This window comes from Mixophyes fleayi, chromosome 1 (genome assembly GCF_038048845.1).
Source record: "Mixophyes fleayi isolate aMixFle1 chromosome 1, aMixFle1.hap1, whole genome shotgun sequence".
NCBI classification, from domain to species: domain Eukaryota; kingdom Metazoa; phylum Chordata; class Amphibia; order Anura; family Limnodynastidae; genus Mixophyes; species Mixophyes fleayi.
Genome location: NC_134402.1, coordinates 439,131,124 through 439,157,187, shown reverse-complemented (window position 1 = coordinate 439,157,187; position 26,064 = coordinate 439,131,124). Strand labels below are relative to the sequence as shown.

Here is a 26,064-nt window from a genome sequence, read left to right as displayed (position 1 = left end):
TTTTTGACCCAACATGATCCAAGGGACAGCTTCTTAAATTGTAATTTAATCTTTTATTGACTTTTCCAATGCATTATATATAATGAAATCATTTCCCCCCGACTCACCGACTTGCTATACAGATTTGTAAGTGCAGTTATGCATCCAGTTGTCAAATATATATTACACACATCATGACACTGATCATAAGGAGAATAGTTAGGTAGAACTTTGTAGTATAGACACATCAACATTGCAAACAACACATGAAAGTTTAATTTATCAGCATGATTTTCAGTCCCTAGTTATTAATGGCCCGTTTGGATTCCGTCCATATAGATCAGATCTGCTCTTTCACCAGTAATCTTTTACTAAGGATATCAGTAAAGCTTTTGTTTCTGTTATCATGTTTAATTTGTAGGCAAGTCATTTTCTTCCCTAAATTAATACTGACTGGAGTTATCTGGCATAAATCCAGTCTGCCCGGAATGTTTATATAATCTAAGGAATTATTAAGGTGGGATTTAGCTGTAGAAATATACAGGGCCGGGTAGTGCCTTTGAAGAATTCCAGCTATGTCCTCACCTTTGGACAGTACACCCTTTCAGAAGCACAGGAGTTGAGGCAGAAGATGTTTCCGGCTCCCATCTGCCACATTCCTGATCTAGAGATTTTTTTCTTGTCTTTACCCCAGATATAAAGGAACCACTCAGGAACTTTTTAAAAGCATCCTACAATGGTGCCGAATGCACCGTCTGAGCATTTTGTGTAAAGTATCCCTCCCATTCCATCAAAAACTCTGAGTCTGTCCTCATCTGGGTCAACCAAAAAGTGTTTGTGCTTCCAAAATTTACCACTGCTGTTATGACTCCTAGTGCAAACTCCAGGGAGAGGCAATAATGTTTGAAAAAAACACAGTGTCTTTTTTAAGGCAGAGATACACGGGGAGCCAATTGCTGCAGACAGTTGTAAAGAGCAAATATGCAATAAAATATGATACCTATTACCCTTGGTGCTGCAAATAATACTCAAATCATACACATTATGGTAACATGAGTCCCAAAAGAGTCCACATTAAAAAGTTAGATTTTCTTGCAAATGTCATTTCTCCACTTTCCACACAGATAGAAGTATATACAATATGTAAGTTCTCAGAGCAAACTGTTGTTCTGAGTGTATCAAGATGATATGCTGTGGATTCATCCAGATCACCGCAGGCTCCCAGTGTTAGTATCACACATCAAATCACAGTGGGGGGCAGCAAATCAGCCAACGTGTTTCGACCCTCCTGGGGTCTTTATCAAGGCAACTCACTTCCTTGCAGGTTTCAATAACAGAAATGGTAGGTATACTCCGATAACATAGATAGGTATAGATGCAGGGAATGGCAAGGCAAGTCAATGCAAGCAGCAGGTTCCAAGGTATAAAGGGTAAACTGCAGCACAGGGTAACAGGTTTACCAGGTATAATTCTTATGACACTATAAAGTTCAGATGCAGGGACCAGGAGACAGAGTTACCCAATTGCCAGGAGACACTAGGCACTAGATGATGGAGGCAGGTATCAGGATTCCAGATAGCCAGGAGGTACAAGGCACCAGATGATGGACACAGGTATCAGGATTCATGGTAGCCAGGAGGCATAAGGCACCGGTTAATGCACAGGGGATACAAGCAAAGGAGGGTCAGGCAAGCCAAAGGTTTAGAAGTCAGGAGGTCCAGAAATGTACCAGGGAGTAGGCAAGAGGAAGGTCAAATCGAAGCCAGGGGTCAGGGTCACAAGCAGTCGTGCAAAAAATGTAGGAACAGACAGGAGTAAAAACCAAGCAGCAGGTCATGATCAAACTCAGGGTTTAACAAACAACCAGCAGCAGCAAGGACAATTGATGAACTGCACAGGTTGCAGGGAAAGGCAGTCTCTTAAAGGCCAGCCATAGGTGATTAGCATCCAGAAGTAAATGAGATTAACTCCTGCAAGATAGGAGAATGGTCCGAGTACAACAGCAGCACCTCTGGTAGTACAGAGGTACTACAGGCCAGATTCCATATATTGCAGAGTCCTAACAATTGCCTGGTATGCTTAAATCCAGTGGTGGATCCAGGAGGGGGGGTTGATCGGGGCAATTGCCCTCCCTAGCAGTAGAGGGTTGCCACTAATGCTATTAGCAAAAAAAAAAGGGGAGGGGCACTAAATTGCCCCTGTAAAAAAAAAATCTAGGTCCGCCCCTGCTTAAATTTACTGTAACCAAAAAAGTGAAGGGGTCCGAAATATCTCCAAAACCGTTTCTGTATAAGGTGTTATGCATGATGGAGTGGCTGGAGAGCTAAAGGATGTTTAAGCCTCCATATATCAAGGTCCACCAACGGGCTATGAGGAGACACATCTAGAAAGGACACGCACTGTTTAAGGATTTCACTGCTGTAAGGAGGAGGTTTAGAGACTGCGATAATAATGAAAGGTAAATTGTTTACCATAGCCTTAATAAACACAACCTGACCTCCATACTAGGATCTTGTGTGTTGAGCACTATAAAATCTCCACACTATGCACAGCTTGTTTCACGGCTAAAAATATACTTCCCTCCTTTACTAGGCAAATTATGTCAGGAACAAATGTTTAATAATAATAATTATTATTATTATTTTTATGACACCTTTCTTCCAATAGGATTCAAAGTACTATACATTGTATCTGCGACTTCTTACAACTCCTTTTGCCTGGAGAGGGAGATTGGTGGAGAGAAGGTGGAGATAAGCTGAGGACTGTAAGGGTGTGTGCACATAATTGCAGAACAATTACACATTGATGCATATATACCTTTCAAGAGGCGAGTGTTGGAGGACAGGTGCAAATATATGTGATGATGCTGATGACTATCAGTTCCGATTGGCTGATTGCGGATTGACCAGCACTGAAAACATTAGCATTGCACCTATTTTATTTCAAGTCGCGGTCATCTATTCATATTGCTTGTTATTACCATACGGACTGCTGCAGGAAAGCTGAATCCCATTTTCATTTTTAAAGGGATAAACAGCGGGATAAATATGGCAAATGCAACTTTCACTTTTTTTTAAATAAGATATTATTGTCTCTTGTAAATAGTGTAATGCCACTATGAATTAAGATCTAACATATACTCGCCTATCCTACCATTATACACTTGCCTATCCTACCATTATACACTTGCCTATCCTACCATTATACAATTGCCTATCCTACGATTCTGTCAAGCGTACATACACATACTGGCAGCTTGGCGTAAGTGCTCCTTTTGAAATGTTCACATAACAAGATGCGTCCGCCTCTACATAAGGACGCAAGTGCGCTATTTTCTATGTATGATAAAGGCACTTATGTGTCCACCTCTAAGTGAACCCTGTACCGTCCAACCGACAACACCCCAAGCTCTCACTCTCCTACCCAGCATACCCTTATCCAAACTAGGCACGTTTCTATCCCAAAACTTACCTAACTCACTTATACTGAAGAGAAATGACGAATGCTAGGAAGAGTCCTAGACTTTGGAGACAGAGAACAATGGCCTCTATTAGAAACTGGCATAGGCACATTTAAGGCAATTCAAAAGAGACACATTTTGTCCACTGAAGAAAGTAATTACAGGATTTAAAGGGGCTTAAAGGTCCCAGCAGCCAATTTAACAGGCAGATATCGGCAAACCAATTTGTCCTTCAAACAACTATAGATGAAAGGAAACACATCGAATATGTCAGCAAATATTACCATCCCAGCATAAGGCGCTTTGCATTTTAAGACAATTCAAAAGACATGAGTAATATTTCCAAAATATGGCATTGCAAAATCTACAAAATTCAAACATAATTACAGTACATACAAGTTATTGGGGTGATACTTATGGAGGAAGCTCTCCATCCAGACACAGTATAGTTGCATTGGAGATAGGAATAATGTTAGGAAACAATCCTCTCTTCTTTCAGTATAATTATGGTGCAACCAGTCCTCTGCACCCATCAGACTGGTGAAACCTCTCGAATGGTTATCCACCACAGTTTGCAATCTGGCCGGATATAGAATGGAGTACGACAGCTGAAACACATGGAGCTTCCTTTTCACTTGGAGGAATTTTGCAACGTGCATGTGCTTAAATATTAGGCAATATCATTATCTTGGGATCCTCTAGCAGTATAGTATCTCTGTCTCTGGAATGAAAGGGTTTGGTTATAAAGGTGCTTGGAGGATTACCCTTGGGTAGGGAAGATGATTGGCTTATTCCACCAAAAAATGGTCAGTGAATGCCTCTTTTTCAAAGTGTCTTAAGAGCCATTTCTACAGGAAATCTTCCAGGTTATTATCGTCTACTCACAAAGACAGACCCACCAATTGTATAGAAAATTGTTCCATTGCCCCTGTGAGTAGATCAGTGATCTACTTTGTAGAGAGTCTTTGCTCAGCCTCTCCCACTTTCTCTGTGTCTCCCGCCTTGCCGTAGGATCTCCAGTGGCAGCTGAAACACTCCTGGGTGGGAGTGATGAATTTGTGGGTCCACTTGCTCTATCTTGGTCTAAGTATGGGCATTTTTGTCAGTCCTGCCAGCTGTGGAGTTGACCTCTGTTTTGCTCATCTTGTAGTCCGAAGACCTCCTGGGACCCTTACCAGGGTCAGTCCAACTTTGTGTTTCAAGATAATTGGTCTTTAAGCTCTCAGCTTCCACTCCCATGGTCCACTAGGCCACACCCCACTACCTTGATTTATTAATTTCATTATTAATTGATGCTACATTAAGTTATGAGTTACTTGTGCTCTCTCCTATGTAAGATCAGTACACATGAAATTCTACAGCTCTCTTAACTTGTAATTCGTCATCACTCTTATCGCTTATCAGTATTTCCGGGGCTATAGACATCAATAGAGGATAAAACAAATTAGGAGACTGCATGAAATGGATTTTAAATTGCAAATTGGATTTCATGTCAAGCCCCAAAATAAAATATACCTATATTTAATTTATTAAGGTCATAAAAGAAGCATAGTAACAGGTATATTTAAATATTGTGTTCCTCGAATTCCTTGTAAACATGAGTACCTGTCCTGCTTACTATTTTCCACCCATTCAAAATACGCCTAAAGAAAAAAAAAGTCACTGATATTCTCTCTTATTCTTTTAATCAACTATTCTCAACAGATCCAGGATTCCCTGTAGTATTTTTGTCCGAAACGCCATTCAGTGTTGTCTTCTTATTCCGTATGCTCCGTCCGGTGGAGATAAGATCACCGTATCCTTTTTGGTGGGAGAAGGCATACGCAGAACGACGAATAGATATACCCCGTTGGATGGCGCTGACTTCGTCTCGTTCTGGAGGTTCTTTATGTATGTACTTTTGTGGATTTTTCTGGACCTTAATAGAAGAATAAGAGGTCACGTTAAAGCACGAGAAAAAGTCCTGTTTGATGACAGTTCACTATTTAGGGCTGATTTAGAATTAGAAACAAATCCAGTGCGAAATGCGTACCTGGATAAAAAAAACCATTTTGTTCTGGAGGGAGAAAAATGTGAAATGCGTGATCTTATTTATAGAGTTTTGAGGGGGCGGGGCCTAGCCCTACTTTACAATTCAGCGGTGGAAAAAAGTGTATGTGTGTGCAGCATGCATCTGGACAAAATGTTACACCTTAATGTGAATGAGCCCCATTGTGTCTAATTCCCAAATCTCTTTATGTTACACAGTTTTTGTCATCTCACTATAATTTAAAATAGCAACGGACAATCAGGAGTAAAGCAAATAATACTCTTTTGATGCATTCACCATTAAAGAAAGACCTCAGTGACGGATAAGAGATAGAAAGAAAAGAGAGTGAAGAGAAATTCCAGAATTCCTATGTTACCCATAGCAACCAATCAGATTCTAGCTATAATTTTTTACAATGCACTTGATAAATGATAGCTAAAATCTGATTGGCTGCTATGGGCAACATTTCCTTGTTAGAAGTTTTAGTAAATTACTCCAAGATGGTGGGCTATGGAGGTGCACAACCTTTTTTTTTTGAGTCCCAAAATGGGAGACTGTATTAATTGAAAGGAGCACAATCAAAATTGAACTAGCTTAAAAATGTAAAATACATAGAAAAAGTGCTGCCTGGGAAGCAGTGACCATGTCATGTTCACATCACTCTGGGGGCCCGACAATGTCATGGGGCCCCAGAAGCTAGAAAGGCATTGCAGTTTCCTTACCAAAATTTTGCTATGGGGCAAAATGGTTGTACTGTTCCTCACCCTGACCAAGGCTCTAATGAATGGATTATCCTATTCACAGCCTGTTTCTGACATCGGGCCTACTTGCTGCATACCCCTGGCAGGAGTCTCTGACATCACTCCTGCTTAACGGTTTGCTACATGATGTTCCTCAGGGGCAAACGCAGGATTTGTAGAGGGGTGTTTCCAAACCACACCGCCAGTGGGCGTGAGCAGCATGCATGGGGTCGTGGCTATAATTTCAAGCAGAGCTGTGTAAAGCTGGAGCAGGGTCCAGCCACCTCAATTATACAGTGCCACAGGCTTAGAGGGGGGTTTCCAGGCACTAGGAACACCCCCCCCCCCTCGGTTTGCCAATGTTCCCACTACTGTATTATCTCATAATACTTTCACCATCCCCAGGAGACTGTATTAGGTGTGAGAGACACAAGTGTCCTACCAGCTATTGACCTTTCAGGTGTACAAGCACATATGGCATTTGAAGCTGTCAGACGTCACCCATGACACCACTTAATACCCCTCCACCCCCCCCCCCCCCCCCTCATTTCCAGGTTGAACATTGTCTCTTTCAATAGAGAAAATAGCAAAATATTGGTGATTCTGTTAAAATATGTTCAATCATATATTTAATCCATTTCATTGATTGCTGATAATGTTAGCAATAAATGGCTACTGTACTTACTTTGTCACTTTCGGAAGGCCGGACTGTCTTTAACAAGAATTTCACTGCCACATCCGGAAGCAGACACACGGCAGTGGTTAAAATGATGGTCAACCAGATATATGGTTGTCTTAAGTCATTTGTAACAGTTCCTGGTTTGTAATAAAGAAAAATGTGTTTTTAAGTTCTCTGAAACCTACTTACAAGAACTTATTAATTAAACTAGACAAATATAAAGGGAAAAGAAACATTTTGGGCCTGGTTTGGATTTGGACGTCTTTGCACCATGTAAAAACGCAACTTGCATAAAATTTGTTGCACTGCGCACGTACAAAACTGGCACCCAAATTGAGTGTATCTCATACTTGTACCCACTTGGAGAGGCGGATTAGGGCGTTAATGTGTTAGTTTAGTACAATCAAAGCATGGAAACACACGTCAACCGCGCCCCTTAGAGATGCGTCCGATTTTAACTCACACTTATATTTATTGTTGATTGATGCAGATGGCCTCATTTTTGTGGCAGACGTATCTATACACTCTATTTAAATTTGCCCGTATCTTAAGAAATGTGCAAATCAAAATACAGTCGCAGAAGCATAAGTGTAGGGACGCATTTTTTGCAAAAGTTGCAATTTTAGGATTAACCCTAAATCGGACACTATGGGAACCTAGCCTATGAAATAAAAATACATGGAAAAACTTCATGAACAAGCTACTCGAGTGACAGTGATAAATAGATATTTTTCAATGAATATCGTATTATTGCTACAATGCTGACTTGGGCCTGACGCAAAGTTGTCTCTCAATGTGCATGTTACTGTACTATATATGTCGAGAGCATAAAAAAATTCTAACTAGGGAGATGCTTTCTTGGATATGGGATGTGTTTTGTTGAAAATATGGTAGAATGCAGCGTGCCACTTCTGAATGATTTTCTGAGTGAACTTCTGACATTCAAGGAAGAGCAAGCGGTGCCTTGTCCAATCACTTCTAGCTCACACCTTACATTGAGATGTTTGGCTTTGAAGTTGCTGTTTGTGGAGAATTACAGGGGACACAGGGTTTCCCCCATTCCGCTAGTTCAGGAGAAGAAACTATTTTGGATCTGGAGTTTTTCTTTAATGCACATGAAAGCAACTACTGTTGTTTAATTGCTTGTTTGACCTTGCTATGCACAAAAGGGATTGTGTCTCATAATGTTTCTTTTCAACTTTCAGTTGACAGAATCTGTTTGTACATAATCACAAGAATTTCAAAGAACTTTATTCCAAAGCAGCGCCCGTGTACGTCTTTGTCCTAGAATGATATATCTGCATGAATAAGCTTGTACCTCTATGGTCACACCTGGTCCTGTGTTCATCACCCCCCCCCCCCTTCCACTGTCCCATAACCCCCTGCTCATGATACATACCTGTCATGGTTAACAAGGAGGGGAAGAGGATATGCATTCCGCTACTGTGTAAGTCATATGTAATAGAAAAGTAAACCACAATGGTTCCAAACACTGAAAAGGCGAATAAGAAGGTCCAATACGACATGTTTATCCCAATCTGCATGTAAGAATAAATAAATAAATGTAAGTTAGCATGAACTTGTTTTAAAGCAAAATCACAACTATAAGATAAAAGTCAGTGGTGAATTATCAGTTCTTAGATTATAGCTAGAAATGGCCGTGCTTCATTGGAATTGGAGTGATTTAGGTGTCTCAAATGAAAGGGCTTGTCCACTTTTGGGCGCCTGCTATTTGGGGCAGCCCTCGCTCATAGGGGGAATACATCATACTTGCCAAGTTCTCGAAGTCAGCGTTCGGGAGCTACCGGGGGGAGGTGGGGGGGCAGGAGGCGGCACTCAGCAAATACTGTCATTTTGGTCCCGTGGCGGAATGACACAAACATTTCACACCACTAGTCCCGAAGAATCACGGCATTTTGGACTTCACTAGGAAGTGGGCAGATGCTGGACGCTGACATACTCTCCCGGAAGTCCAGGAGACCTACCCAGAATCTGGGAGTCTTCCAGACATTCCGGGAGAGTTGTCAACTATGGAATACATTTGTTACCTGCAATTGGCACCCAGCCCATAACCTTCCAACTTTCCCGATGTAGGAGACTGTCCTCAGAGCCGTAACTAGGGTGGTGCGGGGCGCAGCAGCCGCCCGCTACCTGCCTCTGTGCCCTGGCTCAATCACACACAGCTTCCCCCACCAGAAACAATTTGTTCCTGGCATCGGAAGCTTGAACGGCGCTGTAGCTGCGGCCGAGCGGCATCCTGCATTAGCATTTGGAACGCAAATGCGTTCCAAATTCCGAACTTCCTGTCAGTGGAAAGCCCACTTATATACCACCACTCTAATATATCTTGTTATTTTTATGTATGGATTTTCTTTTTTATTTATTTTCATCAATATATATATATAAAATTTATTATTTTTATTTATATTTAATTGTATTTATTTTATCGTAGAACATATGTGAGCTACAAAACATGACCTAACTAGTTCCACCGCTGGAACAGACGAAAAAAGAGGAGCAGTAGGTCAAATTCTTTTATATAACACACAATGACAGGGTTTAATGGGTTTTATGTGTGTGTGTGTGTGTGTGTGTGTGTGTGTGTGTGTATATATATATATATATGAATTCTTTCAGTAAAGTGCTAGCCACACCCAAACATTAGGTTGGCCACACCCACTTGTCAAATGCCACTCCCACTTAGATGAGGGGCGCCGGTGCCCTGTCTCGCCCAGGGCACCAACATGTCTAGTTACGGCGCTGACTGCACTGCTGTCCTGGTGGTCGGCACGTTTGTCCTGACTTCTGGGAAGTTGGAGGTATGTTCCCGCTCACCATGGTGAGCAGGTGATGCGGGCACCTGCCCCTTGTGTGTACGGCAATTCAGAGGAGATTTCAGAAGAGGGGCTTAGCATGGCCCCAGATGGCATGAGCACGCCAACAGCATGACTTGGCCACACCCCTATTTGTGGGGGAGCACTCCTTCTCCTGATGAGGTGGAAGCCGAAAGTTTGGACAAACGCCTGTCCACCATATCTGACAGCGTGCATTGGAAAGCTCTCAGGTCTGGCGGCCTAAACCCGTCATAGCTATTCAAGTAGCTATATGGGGGTGACTGCCGCGTAAAGTATATAGTCACCGAACCAGTGTCTTCCCATCCAACCACACCGACTGCTGTCTGCTCTGCAGTCTGCCAGTCTGGCCGCACCGGGAGACAAACAACTTTTGAGTTTCTGAGATAACTGTGCAGAAGGTGCATTTGTTCAGAGTACTATACCAATACAGTTATATGTACCTGTGAGGTTTGCTGTAATAATCAGGGAAAAAAATACTTTTGAAATGGACTCACCTGGAAATTGACAATAATAATAAGTGCTGTAGCTGTTGTGAAAGCAAATGTCTGATAATCTGAATTTACTATCCCATCCTGCGTGGTCATTTGCCAGAAAGCCCCGTACGGTATGAAGAAGACGACGAGGGAGGACAGCGTGCCGTGTAAGAGACTCAGGAAGAATTTCTTGAAGTTGAACAATTGACCTGTCTGCCCAGGAATATAGAGGCTTGGACACTGCATGCTCAGCTTGTCACTGACGTCCTGTTGTAGGAAAAAGGAGATATATTGTAAGTGGAAATACATGCCCTAAATATCTGCATGCAAACATGATTTGTGATGTAATGAGCCTGTTTTGTGATGCATTTAATAAAGACAGTCCTGTTGTACCCTCATTCTTATGAGCAAGGGCATAACTAGTCCTAGCAAAGTTGTACAGGGGTCCCCAGGTATGCAGTGACATCTACACACTGGACATTCACACATGATGATGGCCCAAACTCAGCAAGATGTGTAGCATGAAGCCCTGAGCAAGTGCATCCTATGATGCACCCTCCCCATAGGCAAACTGAGGGGGATTTCCTAGTGCCTGGAAACCTCCCTCCAAGCCTGGGGCACTGTATAATTGAGGTGGCTGGACCCTTGCCCCCGCTTCACACAGCTCTGCTTGAAAAAGGAGAGCTGTGTGCACCTAACAGTAGTGCATGCAGCATTGCCCATGTATATTATGGGGATAGGAAGAGTTGGAGAGCAGCTAAGCACTGTGTAAAATTATAGCTACGCCCCCATGCATGCTGGTCACGCCCACTGGCGGTGTGGTGTGGAAACCCCCTCTACAAATCCTGCGTTTGCCCCTGCTGCTCCCCCTTCCCCACACACACCGGACTACAATATTGAGTCTGGGGGGATTTTCACAATTGAAACAGATTGGCGGTTGCTTACTCTGGATTAATTTCAAATATAAGTGCAGGATCGCAGGAGATCCAAAATAGGTTGAATTGATGGACTGGTGTCTTTTTTCAACCTCATCAACTATGTTACTATGTTGCTATGAAATCTGCCAGGGGGGCATGGCTAGAAGGGGCAGGTTGAATAGCAAAATGTGTCAATGGATGCAACATGCAAAAATCATATATGATGTCTCATGGGGTTTCTAAATTCCAAAGTCATTTTTAGATCTTTGTCAAAAGTATTCTATGACCAATTATTTTTTTTCCATATTGTCCAAAAATCTAATTAAGTCTCATCAGAAGAAAGTAACAAACTTCCACCAGACCATCTTTGAAATGATCCTACGATCCTCTGTCCAAAGAGTTTATATCGCTTTTATAATCTTTGTTCAACAAGGGAAAAAAAGCATGCTAAATAAAGTTCCACTCTACCGTGCAGAAACAAGATTTCATTTTGCAGAGTAAGAGCTTACTGTGCCCAGCCGTTCACCCGCAGCACAATGATTTGAGTTCTGCACCAACTCAGAGAGGGCGAGAGTCGTGTCTGGTCCTTAAACTGAATGAGACAAAACACATCCAGCACACCCCTTCCCCTCAAATCACCAACCAACCCAAGAGATAGCCTGGGCTGGTCTCCGTTATAACAGGGGTGTGGAGCACCCCTGCTATAGTGTCAGCTAGCTTCAGGCTGGTCGGTGCCTCTATGGGCAGCCCCTTGCAGAGACTGCCAACCCTTTTTAAAGCACTGTGTATCTTCCTTTTCCACTGCGCTGGGAGAGCCAGGGTATAGTAACAATTAACTCTGTCATCCCAGTAGTCCCAGGATAACAGACAGGGTCACTAAGACTCCTGCCCATTATAACTAAAGAGTAAAAAAATAAAGACACATAAAGGATCTTCACCACCAGCCAGTATTGGAAAATGTATAGTGGAATCCAGGATTCTGTGCCTGTCATCCGTAGTGTTTTTCCCCCCCATTTGCTGGATTAAGTAAGTAAAAACATTTTGTTTATAATGAATAAAGTGGTGAATGAGGGCTTTGGGGAGCCTTCTATTAGATTAAAATGTATTTCAAAATCATGTAATTGTCTTCCTTTACCTGTTTAATATAATGGGCAAGTCTCTTAAGGACACCTGTTCATTACTGGGACCACTGGGTGGGGGCAAATTTGCAACACTAGGGGCCCAGTCTTGTTAATTACCCTGGCCACCACATCCCAGGGAGGTCAGGAAGAGATCCAGAGCTTTTAAAAGCAGGGCTTGCAGCTTCTGGGGGTGGGGATACTGTTTTTGAGGGCCTCCCTCACCCCCCATAGAGGCACCAACCTGGCACTGAATAGTCTGTAGCTGGTTCTCGCTATAACAATGTGTACCCCCACTTGTGGCCCCACTGTAAAAGTGGAAAACAACCCAGGCTGCCTAGCACTGGGGCTGGTTGAGGATTGGAGGGGAGGTGGGCATTGCTTCCCATGGGGGGCAACACCTAGGGCAGATTCATCAGCTGCAGTACTTCATGGATAGCCAATGTGAGCTTACTTGAGTTCCAAAAAGCTGCTAGAGTTTGTTGCTGTCATTGGCTGCATTGCCTTAAAGCCCTGTGCATTGTGTAATGGAGATAATAGAGTGCGCTGTGCATTGTGCAATGGAGATAATAGAGTGTGCTGTGCATTGTTTAATGGACATCACAGAGTGCGCTGTGCATTGTGTAATGGAGATAATAGAGTGCAGTGTGCATTGTGCAATGGAGATAATAGAGTGCGATGGGCATTGTGTAATGGAGATAATAGAGTGCAGTGTGCATTGTGCAATGGAGATAATAGAGTGCGATGGGCATTGTGTAATGGAGATAATAGAGTGCGCTGTGCACGGTGTAATTTACATCACAGAGTGCGCTGTGTATTGTGTAATTGATATCATAGAGTGCGCTGTGCATTGTGTAATGGAGACAATAGAGTGCGCGAGCATTGTGTAATGGAGATAATAGAGTGCGCTGTGCATTGTGTAATGGACATCATAGAGTGAACTGTGTAGTGTGTAATGGAGATAATAGAGTGCAGTGTGCATTGTGCAATGGAGATAATAGAGTGCACTGTGCATTGTGTAATGGAGATAATAGAGTGCGCTGTGCATTGTTTAATGGACATCACAGAGTGCGCTGTGCATTGTGTAATGGAGATAATAGAGTGCGATGTGCATTGTGTAATGGAGATAATAGAGTGCATTGTGTAATGGACATCACAGAGTGCGCTGTGTATTGTGTAATTGACATCATAGAGTGCGCTGTGCATTGTGTAATGAAGATAATAGAGTGTGCTGTGCAGTGTGTAATGGAAATCATAGAGTGCGCTGTGCATTGTGTAATGGACATCATAGAGTATGCTGTGTATTGTGTAATGGACATCATAAAGTGCGCTGTGTATTGTGTAATGGAGATAATAGAGTGCACTGTGCATTGTGTAATGGAGATAATAGAGTGCGCTGTGCATTGTTTAATGGGCATCACAGAGTGCGCTGCGCACTGTGTAATGGAGATAATAGAGTGCATTGTGTAATGGAGATAATAGAGTGTGCTCCGCATTGTATAATGGAAATAATAATGTGCGCTGCGCATTGTGTAATGGACACCACAGAATGCGCTGTGTATTGTGTAACTGACATCATAGAGTGCGCTGTGTATTGTGTAATGGAAATAATAGAGTGCTCTGTGCATTGTGAAATGGAAATCATAGAGTGCGTTGCGCATTGTGTAATGGACATCATAGAGTGTGCTGTGTATTGTGTAATGAAGATAATAGAGTGCGCTGTGCATTGTGTAATGGAAATCATAGAGTGCCCGATGCATTGTGTAATGGACATCCTAGAGTGTGCTGTGTATTGTGTAATGGAAATCATAGAGTGCCCGGTGCATTGTGTAATGGACATCATAGAGTACTCTGTGCATTGTGTAATGGAAATCATAGAGTACGCTGTGCATTGTGTAATGGACATCATAGAGTGTGCTGTGTATTGTGTAATGGACATCATAAAGTGCACTGTGCATTGTGTAATGGAGATAATAGAGTGCGCTGTGCATTGTGTAATGGAGATAATAGAGTGCGCTGTGCATTGTGTAATGGGCATATCCCATTCACTATATCATTTAATATTCTTGTAAAATGCACTATACAACTAATACCAGAAAAAAAATCATAATCTGCATTGTAAAGTGTAGTAATTTTGTTGTATACTATACCTGATCCATTAGTCCCACAACAATTACAGGAAGACTGGAGTATAGAAGGTTGTAGAGAGAAATGAACGTTGTGTCATATACCGTCTGACAATAGAAGATAAGTTTGGAAATTAAACATGGTTCCAATAACACCAGGTCATCACTAACATATTAACATGAGTACTGTGAACATTCTGATGATCTGATTGGCTAATAAATACGTGGATGAGCAGGAGATGAAGACTGAATAAAATAAGGTGCTCAGACCCTAGTCAAACACACCTTAAATGGGAATCTAAATGACTTACCAAGACTGCAGTACTGACAAGACAAGTAAGATCCAATCAGCCCAAATCAATAGAAACTGAGGGGTCACAGTATTGCTCATTGTTGATTCGAACGCAATTTGGGTTTATGGAGTATAATACGCTTTTTAACTTCTGCACAAGTGCATAAAGCATTATTACCTAACCTAGTGGCTTGTGTGCATCCTCTGAAGTGAATAAACAGCTTATTATACGCCACAAACGCAATTTGCGTTCAACTCAACATGAGCCACTGTATCCACTGTAAACAATAAAGTAGAGTATATTAAAGCAAAAAGACAGTTGTCAGTGCTGACAACTGTCTTTTTGTTTTGTATACATATATGGGCATTTATATTGCCACGCAGCTGGTACCACATACAATATGGGATATACCGAGCGTGGGCTTATTGCCAAGCAGCTGGTACCATATATAATGTGGGATATACCGAGCGCGGGATTGTTTTTTCTCTGGTTTTGTTTCATAATATTGCCTTATTGCCATAGCAGCTGTCCATTAAGCCTATTTAAGGCACATTTGGGTGTGGCTCACAAGCCAGCCCTTGCTAGATGTAAACCCCTATACCTGGGAGGTGAGTGCATCTGATTTTAACTGCATTTTAATGGTGTTTAAAGCATATAGGTCAGTGTAGGACCTGCATATAATGAGGTACCCTTGACGTTGGGATGCAGGCTTAAGTCTTTTGATCAAAATATGAACTAATACCTCATGTTTTCATTTTGCTAGACACACACAGATATGCAGTTTAAAGGATAAGCGCTGATAACTGTCTTTTTGTTTTGTATACATTTATATTGCTACGCAGCTGGAACCACATACAATATCGGATATACTGAGCGCGGGCTTGCTTTTTCTCTGGTTTTGTTTCAGAGTATATTAAAGGTTTTATGACATCAGAATATAGGTATCTTCTTGCTTTGGCTGTTTTTTTTAAGTTAATAATAATAAGGAATAAAATAATGGGCAGCACGGTGGCTAAGTGGTTAGCACTTCTGCCTCACAGCGCTGGGGTCATGAGTTAAATTCCCGACCATGGCCTTATCTGTGTGGAGTTTGTATGTTCTCCCTGTGTTTGCGTGGGTTTCCTCCGGGTGCTTCAGTTCCCTCCCACACTCCAAAAACATACTGGTAGGTTAATTGTCTGCTATCAAACATTGATCCTAGTCTGTGTGTGTGTGTGTGTGTGTGTCTGTGTGTATGTTAGGGAATTTAGACTGTAAGCCCCAATGGGGCAGGGACTGATGTTAATGAGTTCTCTGTACAACGCTGCGGAATCAGTGGCGCTATACAAATAAATTGTGGTGATGATGATGATGATGATAATGTCCATTAGGTAAATTATACTGTATATTTGCCCAAACATTAGATGATGTTTTTTTTTAAAATTTGACGAGTTTAATAATTAATAAAGATAACATTATCTCATTTCCATGTAAATATGCTGGTGCTAATTTCACACCTTTAATAAACTGTGATAGGTCCTTATTACATTGCCCTGCACGGCACTGTGACGTTTGGTGCCCAAAATTGCTACTTGATTTTAGTACGATTAGAGGCCATATTACTCAGAGTTCCCATATAGAATACGAACTCCTTTCTTGTGTTGGAAACCTTCATTATTGTCTTAATAAATATTTAATTTATATTAATTGACGTTTAATAATAATGCTTGATATAATCAATATTTGATGTGGTTTAGTAGAAATCCAATCTCTACAGTACCTGACCTGAGAATCCATTGAAGAAGGCGTACCAGAAGTGCACTAGCGTATAAGCAAAGTTTTTGTAGAAGAAATAACTGAGGAACTTGCACATGCGGATGTACGACCAGCGGCCGTGGACCAGAATCAGTCTTTGGAGGAATCTGAACTGAGCAAAGGAGTAGTCACTGGACATCACCGCCTGCATCCCTTCTTGTCCACTTATACCGACGCCTATATGGGCGGCTGCAAAATACATAAAGACAATTTCACTACTGGGCAAAGCAAACATGAAAGAACAAAGGATTCCACCTTTCCACATGCTGGAAGCATAAACTTGCTCATCATCAATTCCTGCTACTCCAAGCCTGGACTGTTTGGCTACACCAGGAAATGGCCAGTCAGAAGCTGCAGATTTAAGCTTTATTTACATACAGTCAGAGCAAGCATGGATACGTACAGTTAAATACCTTATCAAGTCCCGCATTACATAATTGAAGCCTGTAGGCCAGGCCTTCCTGTGGCTCGCTAGTTATTGTGAAACTACAAGTCCCAGCATTCACTGACAACTATCGGCTCGCTATCTGTTGGCAGAGCATGCTGGGACTTGTAGTTTCACAACACCTGAAGAGCCACAGGAAGGCCAGGCCTAATGTAAGCACACAACCATACCACCCCCTAGCCCAACCCAATCCATTGGCCTTGACAGTTGCACTACAAACAGAACATAGTGCCACAAACCTACACAATTCACCCCCACCTCTGTTAAACTTACATTAGTTGTTTTTTTCCCTCATTCACTCAGTTAACTTTTCTTCACAGATGATAGAAAATTAATTTGACAAACATGCTGTATAGGAATAAAGCCACCTCTTAAACTCTGCTGAAAGTAACATGTAACATGAAAGCACTGCATTATGATCATGTCCAGTGGTCAGGTCATGTTGGAGGTGTAGTGTCCTATGTCTGTATATAGTGTAATAGAATTGCATTATGATCATGTCCAGTGGTCAGGTCATGTTGGAGGTGTAGTGTCCTATGTCTGTATATAGTGTAATAGAATTGTATTATGATCATGTTCAGTGGTCAGGTCATGTTGGGGGTGTAGTGTCATATGTCTGTATATAGTGTAATAGAATTGTATTATGATCATGTCCAGTGGTCAGGTCATGTTGGAGGTGTAGTGTCCTATGTCTGTATATAGTGTAATAGAATTGTATTATGATCATGTTCAGTGGTCAGGTCATGTTGGGGGTGTAGTGTCATATGTCTGTATATAGTGTAATAGAATTGTATTATGATCATGTCCAGTGGTCAGGTCATGTTGGAGGTGTAGTGTCCTATGTCTGTATATAGTGTAATAGAATTGTATTATGATCATGTTCAGTGGTCAGGTCATGTTGGGGGTGTAGTGTCATATGTCTGTATATAGTGTAATAGAATTGTATTATGATCATGTCCAGTGGTCAGGTCATGTTGGGGGTGTAGTGTCATATGTCTGTATATAGTGTAATAGAATTGTATTATGATCATGTCCAGTGATCAGGTCATGTTGGGGGTGTAGTGTCCTATGTCTGTATACAGTGTAATAGAATTGTATTATGATCATGTCCAGTGGTCAGGTCATGTTGGGGGTGTAGTGTCCTATGTCTGTATAGAGTGTAATAGAATTGTATTATGATCATGTCCAGTGGTCAGGTCATGTTGGGGGTGTAGTGTCATATGTCTGTATACAGTGTAATAGAATTGTATTATGATCATGTCCAGTGGTCAGGTCATGTTGGGGGTGTAGTGTCCTATGTCTGTATACAGTGTAATAGAATTGTATTATGATCATGTCCAGTGGTCAGGTCATGTTGGAGTGTAATGTCCTATGTCTGTATAGCTTTTAATAGAAATGTATTTGATTGTGTCTTTTTTTTTTTACTATAACTAAATTGCTGTTGAATTATAGAAGATTAAAGATATCCAATGTGTGTAATTTAAGACAACTGTCACTATTGTTTCCAGAATTTGATCTGAAATTTTACAAGAATTAACAAGTAATATTTTGCAGATAACCCAGTTACTCTCTTACTTTTTATCATGCTGACATCATTAGCGCCGTCTCCGATGGACAAGGTGATGGCTTTCTTGTATTTCTTTACTAAGTCTACGACCATGGCTTTCTGTTTCGGAGTGACTCTACAGCAGATGGCGGAGTTGCACTCGCTGGCCAGGTCCACAAAGTGTCGCTGTCTCTCCTTTTTCAGGAGATGCGTTTGGTTTTTCTGTTGCAGGTCCTTCTGCTTTTGGTATTCGGTCTTGGGAAATCTCAGCCGTAACCTCCTTCTTTTCTTTTTCTTCTTTTCAAGCAAGATTTCATTCTGTTTGGGTAATCATTCAGATAAGAGCTCACAGTGTTTGAAATATATATTTAATGTAACAGAGACAATAGTTGCGGAATGACCAGATCTGGTGGTAATTTGCACAGATCCAATCATACAGCGCGGTGAGAATCAACATCATCTCTAATAAAAATCCGGCTGATCCTGATTGGAATTTTAATGTTTCAAATTATTGTTATGGCTCCACACAAGGATCAATGTTGGGGGAGTTGAAATCATCAATTTGTACATGTGTGGACAACATAACAAGCTTTCACTTTTCATGTTGTTCTCTATAGCGTATATTACAATTTATCAAATGTCAGCATCAAGCATACACTAAGTTATATTTCTCATCAAGATTTAATGAAAGATTTTTTTTACGCCAGAACCAAAGAAGAAAGGGTATAACCTTCACCCTGGGAATCCTGTAAATTGCATCTTAGTTGCCCCTAGTGCAAATGCAGCCGCCCTTTCCACGGCATAGAAACAGCCACAGAAACAGAGTCATGAATCCAACTTGAAAACAACTGTTTTGACCTTGTCTGATCTCATCGGTACAAAATGTGGAGCAATAGAATGTGTGGCATCAGACATAGAGAGTATGCAAAAACTGCATTATTTTAGGTTATGTCAGGTTGACGAACCTAAGGCGTAGAGCTACTAAAACGGATAAGTGGAGGTGTTGCCCATAGCAACCAATCAGATCTCATCTATCTACAATGTACTATATAAATGATAGCTAGAATCTGATTGGTTGCTATGGGCAACACCTCCACTTATCCGTGCTAATAAAGATACTGTTTCCATATAAGAGGACTAACAGCGACTTGCTTTGAACGATATAAAAGTGGTCACTTCCATGTATCATTTTAAGAGTACACAACTGCAATTAATTCAGTAAAAGCCTTACCCAAATAGAAGGTAATCATAAGGACATAACGGCCACAGAAGCACAATTCCTAGACTGACCATGAAACCGTCTATGGATTTGTGGGACAATACCGGCTGCAATGAAATGTTTTTGTATGCATATGGCAGACAATAGGCACATTGAGTCAAAACATTATGTGGGTCCAACATGCCTTTTTGTGGCTTCGTAAATGATGGTTATTGGAGAGTTAAGAATACAAGCGTAGGCGAAAACCAGAGCATTTTACCACACTATAAATACAATGACTTGCAAAAGTATTCACCCTCTGAAAAAGCCAACAGATTTGTCTCTATTGCAAATGACACTTACATAGATTGTTCCAGGCAGTATTTTATTGTGATTCAGTAGGCACTTGATGTGAATTTTAAAATTCATAATGCATTATTAGTCTACAGATTTTTTCCCTATTACATTAGATCGGTGTTGTCACATATACCCGTGCTTTTCCATTGTCTCTTATAGCCATCACACTCTCCCTCTCATTATCAGCTATTATATAATACAAAGGGAGATGGGTGGGTCATATGTGAAAAGAAAGTGATAAATATATATATATATATAATATGTGTGTGTGTGTAAAAAAAAAAGTGATTGTATATATATATAATATATATATATATATATATATACAAACTTTTTTTTTTCAATTCCCCTTGGAGTCGAATCCTCTTCTGTTCTTCGTCACTGTTCTGCGCTTCTCCATGCTGTGCTCGCAGTGAATGTCGGGCGTGATGATGTCATCACGCCCGACATTCACTGCGAACGCATCACGGAAGAGGGGACCAGGGAGTGAGCCGGATCGTCACCTGACCTGGACGGTCAGATGACCGGACAAGATAAGTTTTGTTTTCTTTTGTTTTTGTTTTAAATAGGAGTCCTGCCTCGGGCCCCCTTGTCCGCTGAGCCCGCGGGCAACTGCCCATCGTGCCCAGTCAGAAAGACGGCCCTGGGAGGCGGTTTACTTTTTGAAAGATTGAAAAATGATGTGATTTATGTAGCCACTTCTCTGACATAGATTTGCCAATTTGAAAATCACTGTGTAAATGGCTAAAAAAAGGCCCATATAAATATCTACTTATGACAGTTGTTTTTGTAGATGTCCGCTGGTAGTATTTACTTACCAGCCATGAACCTGTTATGATCAGTGTTCGATTTTTGTTTGACTGAGAATTCCGCTCGTTATTTAGATCCACAGGATTCCCTTCTCTCTTCTGGAGATCTATCCTCCTCTGTATTAAGGTGCTGTAAGAACAAACACAGGTCGGATAGGTTTGGGTTGAAGTATGATCACTATGTCAGCGCTTATTTGCTTACAGCAGTAAATCATTGTCACAGAGAGAATATTATAATTAATACTGAGCAAAACAACTCATAAATAGCCTGGACAATGAGCAACTATAAACTGACAAATCTCCATGTTACAGAAATCTTCTTGTCCTTGGTCTTAAGACTATGGAAAACTACATTATTGACACCTACCTGACATTGTGTAGAGATTATGGGCCCAATTAATCTTCGGACATAAGCCCATTTGTGTGCTGTATGTTGTGTGAAATAGCTCTGCGCATGCGCCAGAACTCGACTTACGCCAATGAAGGAAATTACATGCGATACTTGTCCGAACGCAACTGTCACTTACAACTGGCACAGTGGCTTAGTGGTTAGCACTTCTGCCTCACAGCACTGTGGTCATGAGTTCAATTCCCGACAATGTCCTTATCTGTGAGGAGTTTGTATGTTCTCCCCGTGTTTGCATGGGTTTCCTCCGGGTGCTCCGGTTTCCTCCCACACTCCAAAAACATACTAGTAGGTGAATTGGCTGCTATCAAAAGTGACCCTAGTCTCTCTCTCTGTCTGTGTGTGTGTGTGTGTGTGTGTGTGTGTGTTAGGGAATTTAGACTGTAAGCTCCAATGGGACAGGAACTGATGTGAGTGAGTTCTCTGTACAGCTCTGCGGAATTAGTGGCGCTATATAAATAACTGATGATAATGATAAAGGGTCGGAAGAGGTGGGCGGACGTAGGCCATGAACATGAAGCGCGTTCTGACACAGATGCGGTCAATTCAAGTCCCCAGTTTCTTTTTTAACCATTTGCACCAGCTACGGGCAGATGTAAGTGCCGACTGATAGTGATGACTACAAGTATGCATGCCACTGGGTAACACAGAACAAGTGTTTGCAAGTAAGATACAGTACGTATTAAGAACATCCTGATTAATATGTACAATGTAAAAACAAAGTACAAAAGATTTTTTTTTAAAAACATATTTTTATTAATGATTATAGTATTAAAAGTTGTTCATTTATTTTAGAATATATTTTTTTGCCTAGCAGTCTGATAGGACTTTATATTGCACATATACATGTGTGTTTCCTGCACTGTGTTCTGTCTGTCTACATTAGGCGTATTTATACCCAGATGCAAATGGAAACGTATCTTGGGATCCGCTTGTCATAGAATACGGTCATACGTGCGTACTAGTTATGCGTATTTTTTTTTTAAACGCAAGTTGCGTTCTCATTGTGTTCGATGATGAATTAGGCTCTATTTCTTGAAGATAAATATAATGCATAGATCTTATGCTTGAACAACTGCTTGGAATCCGCAGGCAGTTATGATTATGATTATTTATAATGTATATATTGAGAAGTACTTACTTCAGTTCTTCTCCGTAGGTGATAATAGATTCGTTTGTTAAAAGCTTACAAGCAAAGCCAATGTTTTCTGCGGTTTCTAAAAAGACACAACAATATTTTCAATACTTCTTATTAGACATTAGGCAAGAGATACAATTTAAAATGTAATTTAATAGTGTAATTCAGTATAACATGACCATGTATCACTTCCAAATGCATAAATAGATGGTTATGCCGTGGATCATTAATTACAATATTTTGGGATTGTCAAAGAATGGAAACTAAGCCAGAGAGGAATATAAAGGCATATGTGTATGTGAGGAAATCTGTTTCAACATGAAGACACAAAATAATTTTTAAAGACACATTTAATCAGGATCTCCAGGCTAAAAACATAAATCATATATTGTAAACATGCATAATGATGCTATAACGCCACAAGGACATACGTGTATTAATCAATGGAAGCAAGGAGTACAATCAATAATTCTGATAAATGTGGCTTGTGGTGATAATCAAACTCCACTCGATCTCTTGTAGTTCTAAATGTCCCGCTTAGTCACTGGGTAGTTGGTCACTGGGACATGGACAAAACATGGATTGTTTTATAGCCCAATCAGTGTTTGGAACAATCGTCTGGAGATCCTGACTGAGCGCTGTCAGTTCTTTATTATTTTTTAGCGTTGTTGTATAGGAGATTGGGGCTACTCCATGGACAGCAGCTCTCAGGTATCACACGGGTGTTTGTTCAATTGATGCGCTGCCAATTATTTGTGCACAGAAAGACACATTTAACACAAATAATTCGGAAGTGTACAATTTTAGCGCTGGTTGTTAGTGCAGGTATCCTAAGCAAGGAAGTGAGATACGCCCACCAGACTGGTATATGTGGAAATCCCATAAAGAAATGAAGTGTGTTTTATAACATAAAGCAATGTGGCTGGCTATAAGAAGAAGCTTGGTAATAAACATTTTCCTTGGTTTTTTCTTCAGGCTGCTATTAATGATTTATAATTTTGAACGATTAGCACAGTGTCATGTAAATACCATATAGCACTTGGAAATACTACCACCAATTAGACTCTTACTTTATGCACTTACCTTTTTTGTCTCCAGTTAGGACCCAGATCTTTATGTCTGCTTTAGATAGTGTGGAGATAGTCTGGGGCACTCCGTCCTGTAACTTATCCTCAATAGCTGTAGCTCCCAATAACTAATAAAATATGAAAAAAGAAAATTCCATAATTACCGGTAAAACCAGAACTCCAAGAGATCCTGTGTGAAAAGAGGGACCAACATTCAACAGGGGGGGGGGGGGGGCTTCCTAAGTGTTGTTTGGGCACATACATACAAATATATATTTTTTTTTAAGATATCCTATGAAGACGATAGACATATGCACTTCCTAGAGGATAAAATATATATTGCATAGAAGAAATGGTGAAGGCGATAGTATGACATTAATGTTTGCTTGGGTCACTTACCACTAAGTTTGTTTCAATCTCTTCGTACACTTCATCCAGGGCTTCATCACGGTTGGCTATGGCTATGCTGGCTGCCTTGTATTTCTTATTCCATATCTCATACTCCTCCGGGCTGATGTCCTTGTAGCAGAGGCAGAGAGTCCTTAGGGTCTCATTGGCGAACACCTGACATAAAGTCATTGTTATAATGCAGAGCGGGTGCAAGGTATACACATACAGTACAGTATACAACATGGTGTCACTAGTGAGCAATCATAGATCAACCTTCCACTGTACTGTAGAATTATTACCAACAAGGGACTAATGCTGAAGGCTGCAATCAAATGGTATAGTGCAGGCAAGTCAGACGTGGCCCTCTCCCACCCAGTTTGTGGCCCTCAGCCATTTCTGCAAATTTCTATTAAACTAGGGAGCTGCTCTGTTATTTAGCAGGCGGGTTGGCTGCACCAATATTGGTGGTTTTCTTTTAAATTGTGTCTGGAAATGCAGATAATTGTACTAATCTATCTTCAGTCATTAAATTATAAAATTGACCCTCTAATGAAATCAATAAAAGAACCAATAAAAAGTACAACTCATTGTAGGCACACAGACTATAAATATGTATACATATTGCCAAATAATCCTGCATAGTTTACCATGCACTAGAAAGCCATTTCTTAATGTTTGTCCCATAATCCCTTTGTCCTCTGAAACAGCTTCCTATCAAAAGAATGTATATGTTATATTCCTCACGCTATTGTTTTGCTGTTGGGGGTATGGTTACCAGTGGGGTGTGGTATTCATAGCATGCAGCATTGCTCACCCAGTGGGCCTCAATAATCAGAAAAAGGCATAGAGCAAAATCCTACTTGTTGATGTCTCACACCGAGGGCCGGTGCTAGCGTCCTTGGCGCCCTAGACACACTTTCAAAATCGGCGCCCCCACCCAGCAGATTTTCAAAATCGGCGCCCCCACCTGGCACACTGTCAAAATCGGCCAAGCACACTCACAAAATCAGCGCCCCCACCCGGCACACTGTCAAAATCGGCAAGGCACACTTACAAAATCGGTGCCCCCACCCGGCACACTGTCAAAATCGGCCAAGCACACTCACAAAATCAGCGCCCCCACCCGGCACACTGTCAAAATCGGCGCCCCCCCTCCCCACGTCTTTTCTTACCTTAACTTGCCTCCATAAAGCTGCTCCTCTCTGCTCTGATGATGTCACGCCCGACAGTCAGTGAGTGGAGGGGAGGAGATGGAGCAGAGAGGCGGCGGTGGTGATCAATAGCCCCTTCCCCCTTCCCGTGGATTTATCTGAAGCTGTGCGGAGGCCGTGGAAGGTATGGTCAGCGGTCGCCGCACAGTTTTAAAGTAATTTTAATTCTGTGGCGCCCTCCAGAGCCCGGCGCCCTAGGCAAGTGGCTAACCTTGCCTAATGGGAGCGCCGGGCCTGCTCGCACCTCAAGTGGTGCGTCCAGATTGCCACCAAAGTGCACCGGTTTGAGAGGAGCAGATGCTTTCCCTGGACGATGGGACCAGTTGGGCGTTTCTAAGTACAGGTTAGTATCTGCATCTAGTTTTGCTGGTCAATATTTCATTTTGTGGACTTAGATTATTGTAATGAGATTAAAGGCTGAAGAGGGTGCACTTTAAGAGTTGGCCATTGCTCTGCAGAAAGGAGCACAGCCATTTTCACTTCCATAAACACGAGAATTTGTCACCAGTCAGTGCACTAGTGTGCTTGGTAAACCAAGTCCAATGTGTTGGTCCCTGTTTGGAATTACCATAGCTGTCATTCAAATTGAGACTGACATGCTTGATATAGAGCAGGATCATTCATCCAAGTTGACAGTTTGCCAAGACTTCCACATCTAGCCTATACAATGGGCACTTCTGGGGTTTAGTTTACATTTGCATTTAAAGAAGTGGGGTATATTTACTAAACTGCAGGTTTGAAAAAGTGGAGATGCTGCCTATAGCAGCCAATCAGATTCTAGTTATTTAGTATATTCTACAAAATGACAGCAAGACTCCGATTGGTTGCTATAGGCAACATCTCCACTTTTTCATACCCACAGTTTAGTAAATATAGCCCCATAACTCACTTTGTTTCGTAAAGTCCCCGTTCACAGTAATTACTCCACTATATTTTTATCTGGTGATTATACAAATAATATCAGTGTCCCCTATGTCAAAAAATGCCTCTTTGCATGTAGTTTTCCACTGCCAAGGTCCTGATGTATGACACCA

The 26,064-nt window shown here is 41.4% G+C and overlaps 1 protein-coding gene across 1 annotated transcript in view; it reads right to left on the bottom strand.

Annotated features, from left to right (window-relative positions):
• Positions 1-30: 30 nt before the first annotated feature.
• The window catches only part of LOC142100955 (phospholipid-transporting ATPase IC-like), a 70,098-nt gene continuing 44,064 nt past the window's right edge, over positions 31-26,064 (bottom strand). Inside the window, exons 18-28 of the mRNA XM_075184894.1 lie at positions 23,829-23,993; positions 23,446-23,557; positions 22,366-22,441; positions 20,828-20,948; positions 18,484-18,772; positions 16,429-16,652; positions 14,401-14,484; positions 10,237-10,482; positions 8,287-8,425; positions 6,894-7,024; positions 31-5,357 (exon numbers count right to left, since the gene is read on the bottom strand). Coding sequence (XP_075040995.1) covers positions 5,127-5,357; positions 6,894-7,024; positions 8,287-8,425; positions 10,237-10,482; positions 14,401-14,484; positions 16,429-16,652; positions 18,484-18,772; positions 20,828-20,948; positions 22,366-22,441; positions 23,446-23,557; positions 23,829-23,993 — 1,818 coding nt within the window. The 3' untranslated portion in view covers positions 31-5,126. The remainder of the gene's footprint in view (positions 5,358-6,893; positions 7,025-8,286; positions 8,426-10,236; positions 10,483-14,400; positions 14,485-16,428; positions 16,653-18,483; positions 18,773-20,827; positions 20,949-22,365; positions 22,442-23,445; positions 23,558-23,828; positions 23,994-26,064) is intronic.